The 5,345-nt window shown below is 52.5% G+C and overlaps 1 protein-coding gene across 1 annotated transcript; it reads right to left on the bottom strand.

Annotated features, from left to right (window-relative positions):
* Positions 1-2,097: 2,097 nt before the first annotated feature.
* On the bottom strand, positions 2,098-5,003 carry Ackr2 (atypical chemokine receptor 2). The gene is made up of 2 exons (XM_051202781.1): positions 4,852-5,003; positions 2,098-3,251 (listed from the first exon to the last, which is right to left on the bottom strand). The coding sequence occupies exon 2, from the start codon at positions 3,247-3,249 to the stop codon at positions 2,098-2,100; it is 1,152 nt and encodes a 383-aa protein (XP_051058738.1). The 5' UTR covers positions 3,250-3,251; positions 4,852-5,003.
* Between the last annotated feature and the right edge of the window lie 342 nt (positions 5,004-5,345).

The following is a 5,345-nucleotide window of genomic DNA, read 5'->3' as shown; positions in this document are numbered from 1 at the left end:
CGTCCTCTCTCTCCCCTCCCCTCCCCTCCTTTCAAGTGTACTCCCTTGTGTCTTGGTTTCCACAAATTAGAGGAAATAAGTGATATTTGCCTTCCTAAGTCTGCCTTATATCGCTTCACTCAACCAGAACTCTGTCCATTTTTCAGCTTCTCCTCCTCTTCCTCGAGGCTGGGTAATACTCTATAGCGTGAGTATGGTGTGTTTTCCACAACTATTCACCAGCTGCTGGACAGCTATGCTGATTCCCTAGCCCGGCTGTTGTTTAAAATGGTATGATAAACACAGTGCACCGTGTATCTGGAGTACGCTGACTTACTGATGCATCATTGGCAGTTTTAATTTTTTAAGGAACGGACAAATTAACTGCCCACAGCATGTGTACCAGTTTACCCAAGAGCAGTCTGTAAGGGTCCCTTTTCCTCCACGTCCACCAGAGTTCATGGTTCTTCTGCTGCTCTTGCTCCTTCCCTGGTAACAGCTGTGTGGCCTGGGGGAGGTAGAATCACAACATCGTTCTGATTTGCGTTTCTGCGCTGGGCAAGAATGCAGGGTGTTTTGTGTACTTATTGCGCATCTGTTCTCTTTTGGGGGAATTGTCTGTTCAGATCACTCACCCGTTGTTTTCTGGATCTTAGCCCTGTTAGGCGAAAGCCAGCTGGGTTGCCCACACGCCGTCTCTTTGTTCTGACCACTGTCCAGTGCCTTGGAGACCGTAACTCCATGCAACTGCATGCAATCCTGCCCTCCGTTCCCGCTTGTACTTCCTGAGTTATTGGAACTTTGCTCAGAGAGTCTTTGCCTCTGATGATGTCTTTAGTTGCCCCCCCCATGCTTTTCCCTCGGGGTTTCCAAGCTTTAGGTCTTACATTGAAGTCTTTGATCCATTTTTAGCTGCTCTTTGCACCGGATGAGAGACAGGATCTAGTTTTAATCTTCCACATGTGGATAGCCAGTTTTCCCAGCAGGATGTGTTGTGGGGCAGCCTTTCTCACCAGTGTGTTTTGGAAAGTTCAGATAAAGACTTGGACTTGACTGACAGATCCAGGAAAGACGGAAGGTCGCGGGATTAGGCCAGAGCTGGGATGGTCCCTGCCTTCCTCCTGCCAGAAGCCCACCTGCTGGGCTGTTCTCTGGCTGGAGCATCTCCAATGTCTTCAAACTACAGCTCTGGAGCTACTATCAAGGGCAGGAAGGTAAATTCCCATCTGAGTTACAGAGAAGGGGCCCTGGTGGGTGGACAGCCTGATGGGTAGACAGCCTGGTGGGTGGACAGCCTGGTGTGTGGACAGCCTGGTGTGTGGACAGCCTGTGGGTGGACAGCCTGATGGGTAGACAGCCTGGTGTGTGGAGAGCCTGTGACTCTTCAGGAAAGAGCTTGTTGCTCACACTCCACAGACACTTCATAAATGCCTTCCACACACAACCTTCTGTAGCATGGGTTTGAGTACAGCAGCGGTCCCTGTACTGGAAGCCTTCCTCTGCAGCTCAGCTGGGTGGATGGGCTTAAACCAGTAGCCAGTGAGTACAACAAGCAGAGAACTCTGTGGACAGTGTAGGTGGTAAATGCAGAGGCAGATGATCCAGAGCGTTAAGCAGGGTGAGCAAGCCCCCCCCCACTAACAAGGATGTGTCTCCAGGACGTGAAGGAATGGGCCAAACTCTTCTCAAGGGGAAGACTGTCCAGGAAATTGACATAGCTGAACTCCCTTGACTGCGATGGGCCTGCGATGCTCCAGAAACACAGTGGAGGCCGGTGTGCCCTGTACCCACAAACCAGGCAGGAGTGAGGTCACAGGCTGTTCACATGGCCCTTGGAGTCCAAGAGGGGGTGACCTCATTGGCTGCTGGGGCCCCAGGAAGCCACAGACGCATGTGCGATGGAAACAGAGATCGTGGAGACCATTGCCGTGATTCAGCATACAGCACAGGGTCCAGGATGATGCACAGAGAGGCGGCAGGGAGCAAGGACTTCTGGTTGAGGACCCCTGGGGCAAACAGCACCATCATGGTCATGCTGGCCCCAAGAGAGAGAGAGAGACAGAGAGACAGAGAGACAGAGAGACAGCAGTGCTCTTCCGGGACTGCGGGCGTGGCCACTCAGGCCTGACTGTTCCCCATGTCCCCCTTGTCAATTGGGTCATCAGCCTGCCTCTCTCCAAGCTCATTCATGCTGACCACATCTTCTTGGGCAGTAGCCCCACTGCTCTCAGAATAGCTAGGTGGCAGGGCCTGGGCAGTGTCAGGGTCCTGGTGCCGTCTCAGTGCCGCAGCCAGGAGTGCTTTCAGGTACTGCCGAAAGCGGCGGCTGGAGAAGGCGTAGAGCATGGGGGTGAGGCAGCAGTGGGAGAAGGCCAGGCTCTCCGTCACCTGCAGCGCGTAGTCCAGGTAGTGGCTGAGCTGGCAGTTCCCGAAGACTTGCAGGTCCAGCAGCGAGTGCAGGAACAGGGTGAGGTTATATGGGAACCACAGCAGGAAGAAAGCTACCACCAGAGCTGTGGCCATCCTCAGAGCCCGGCCCTGGCCTGGCGGCCTCAGCCTGACCAAAACGCAACCAATGCGGGAGTAAAAGAAGATCATGGCCAAGAGTGGGAGGAGAAACCCCAGGAGGTTCTGCTGGAAGCGCAGGTAGAGCTTCCAAATGGTCGCGTGTCCGCCAAAATCCGCGTAGCAGTGCCACACACCATCTAAGGTCTGGTGGGCCTGTACAAAGACCATTTCTGGGACAGAGATGGCCAGGGCTGTGGTCCACACTACGGCAATGAGCAGCAGGCTCCTGAACCGGCGCTGCGGTCTACGAAGGGGCCGGGCACGGACAATCTCCAGGTATTTGTCCAGGCTCATGCAAGTGATGAAGAAGATACCACAGTAAAAGTTAATAGTGTAGAGAATGCTCACCACCTTGCACAAGAAATTGCCAAAAACCCATTGCCAGACCACGGAGATGGCCCAGAAGGGCATCGTCGCCACAAACAAGAGGTTGGAGATGGCCAGGTTCAGCAGGTAACGCTCGATCATCCGTCTTCGGGGCACATAGCGCAGCAGAACCACCAGAAGGAGGAGGTTCCCCGCCAAGCCCAACACGAAGATGAGGCTGTAGATGACTGGCAGGAAGATTCTGCCGAAGGACAGGACCGCATCCTTCCTGCACACCAAGACAGTCAAGTCATCCAAGTAGTCATAGTCGTAGATGAAGCTGCTGTTCTCAGAGCTGCTGGTGGTGACTGGCAGCGGGGAAGCCTTGGTCGGCATGTCTGCAGTTATGCAGAAAACAGAAAGCCATGGTGAGGGCCTGGGGAAGTACTCGCTCAGTGGGTAGAGCACTGGCTGTGTGAGCACGAGGAACTGAGTTCAGAGTCCCAGGGCCCACACCTCCAAGAACTCCTACAAGAAGATGGGAGATGGAGGCAGAAGCATCGGCAGTCCGTGGGCCAGCTAACCTGGGGGACACGCCTGCAAAGAACACCGAGGCATGAGTTTGTCCTCTGATATCCACATGCATGTGCATGCTCACATACATGAACATGTAAACACATATGAAGATTGAAGAAACCTAAACCATGAATTACTGCGTCCCCTCGAACCCCGAACCAAAACAACCCTCCTTTTTAAAGTTGATACTCTTCCGAGGCTGTGTCTAAACACCTGGCCAGCAGGTATTTAGTGCCCGAAGTGGTACCCTCAGCGCACACAATAGAAGCTGAGGTGAAGGGCACACAGACACTGCATTTTCTCTGGGCGGGTTGCATTGTCTGGCCAGGGCTGTTATTTCTCCAGAGGTTTTTAATATGTGAGCACAGCATTGCCAGCATGTAGACATGCAGTAGCCAGAATCTGGTCATTGTCACCTACTGGGTTTTAACAGTCCGTGGGGTACGTGGTTGGCATACATTTATTTAGCCTGGAAGTTTCTAGTACATGCAGCCAGGAGTGTAGCAAATGCTCAAGCTATTTCCAGAAAGCCTCTGGTATGAGAACAGAGCAGACACCCCACTCACAGTGAGACAATTAATTCAGAACTAGAATGCAGTCATCAGCTCGGTGGGGTGACTTCAAGCTTGGCTCGGGCAGAGACGGCAAGTCTGTAGAAGAGGACTTGGCTTACATAGCCAAGTCCAGGCCACCCAGGACTACACAGCGTTTAGTTTAAAAACACAAACAGGTCTTTTTAAAGAAAAGGTTGGTAGTCTCTGCCAACTGTGTGCTGAGCCCTCTGCTCTCCCTCTCCATTGTGACAAGGCAATGCAAGAGCTTGTTCCTCCGTCTCGTATTCTTGCCGAAGCCATTTTAGGCTTGACTAGAATTTGATCTCCTTGATGGAGAATCCCATGCAGAAACACCCAGCTGTATTCTAGAAATCTGAGGTCAGGATGCCCCAGCGAACTTGGCTTGTTGAATTGCCTGCTTGTGCAGAAGCCCCCTCCCTCCAGCTCACTTCCTATCTTGGCTTCTGTTAAACTGCTTGCTTGCTTGCTTGCCTGCTTGAATGGGGTCTCATCCCCACCCCCACCCTACCCTACCCTGTTGCATCTGCCAAGTGAGATGCCAGGGTGTGGGCTTTGCCTTCAAAAACACCTTGTTCTGGACACTTAGTGCTACACTTGGGTTCCAAATGTCTGAATGTAGTCCTAGCCAGCTGGAATAAAGACTCAATCTGTTTTAAACTGTGTCTGAGTAGTCATCCCTGGGCGTGACCAAGCTCCTGGCTGTGTAACGCCTCAGCAGATTTGTATCTTTGTGTCACTCACCCCCACACCATGGTGTCTGGCACGCCCTGCCCTCTCCCAACCAATCAGTGCAACTGGTTGTCCATAGGGTCCATAGGGACCCTGACTCGTGGCTGTACAGGCTTACTGGTTTCCAGAGCTTCTGGTTATAGCCCAAGAGTCTTCAGAGCTGTAGCCTGGATTCCTTCTTTGCATGCCTTGCAATGCAGGCGTCATCTTTTGAGCAAATATGCTGAAACTGTATTTAAAGCTTGGAAGGAGTGTGGATTGCTTGACCACGATGTCTGCTGGGGTAGCTGTTAGCACCCGGGCCGGGTTTCACTCTGGCTTACCTTATGCTTGCAGTGTCTGGTTTCTCTCTTTCCAGTTCTGTTTTGGTTTTCCTCTCTTCTCAGAATTCTTTCTCCTTGTTGCCCCGACTTCTTTCTTGCAGAGTTGTGGGAAGGGTGTACTTCTCCTGTACTCTGACGAGAACCTGTCGTCTAAAATACGCACAGCATGCATACTTACCTGCCGTCGCTGTTTCATGCAGTAGCTCCCCAGCGCCTCCTTCTCTGATGACTGCATCCTCACCCCATCCATCAGCCCCTTCCACGCCTTCTGCAACTGATCGTCACTCAA

This window comes from Phodopus roborovskii, unplaced genomic scaffold (genome assembly GCF_943737965.1).
Source record: "Phodopus roborovskii unplaced genomic scaffold, PHOROB, whole genome shotgun sequence".
NCBI classification, from domain to species: domain Eukaryota; kingdom Metazoa; phylum Chordata; class Mammalia; order Rodentia; family Cricetidae; genus Phodopus; species Phodopus roborovskii.
The sequence above is the reverse complement of the archived record's forward strand: the minus strand, read 5'-3'. Positions and strand labels throughout refer to the sequence as shown.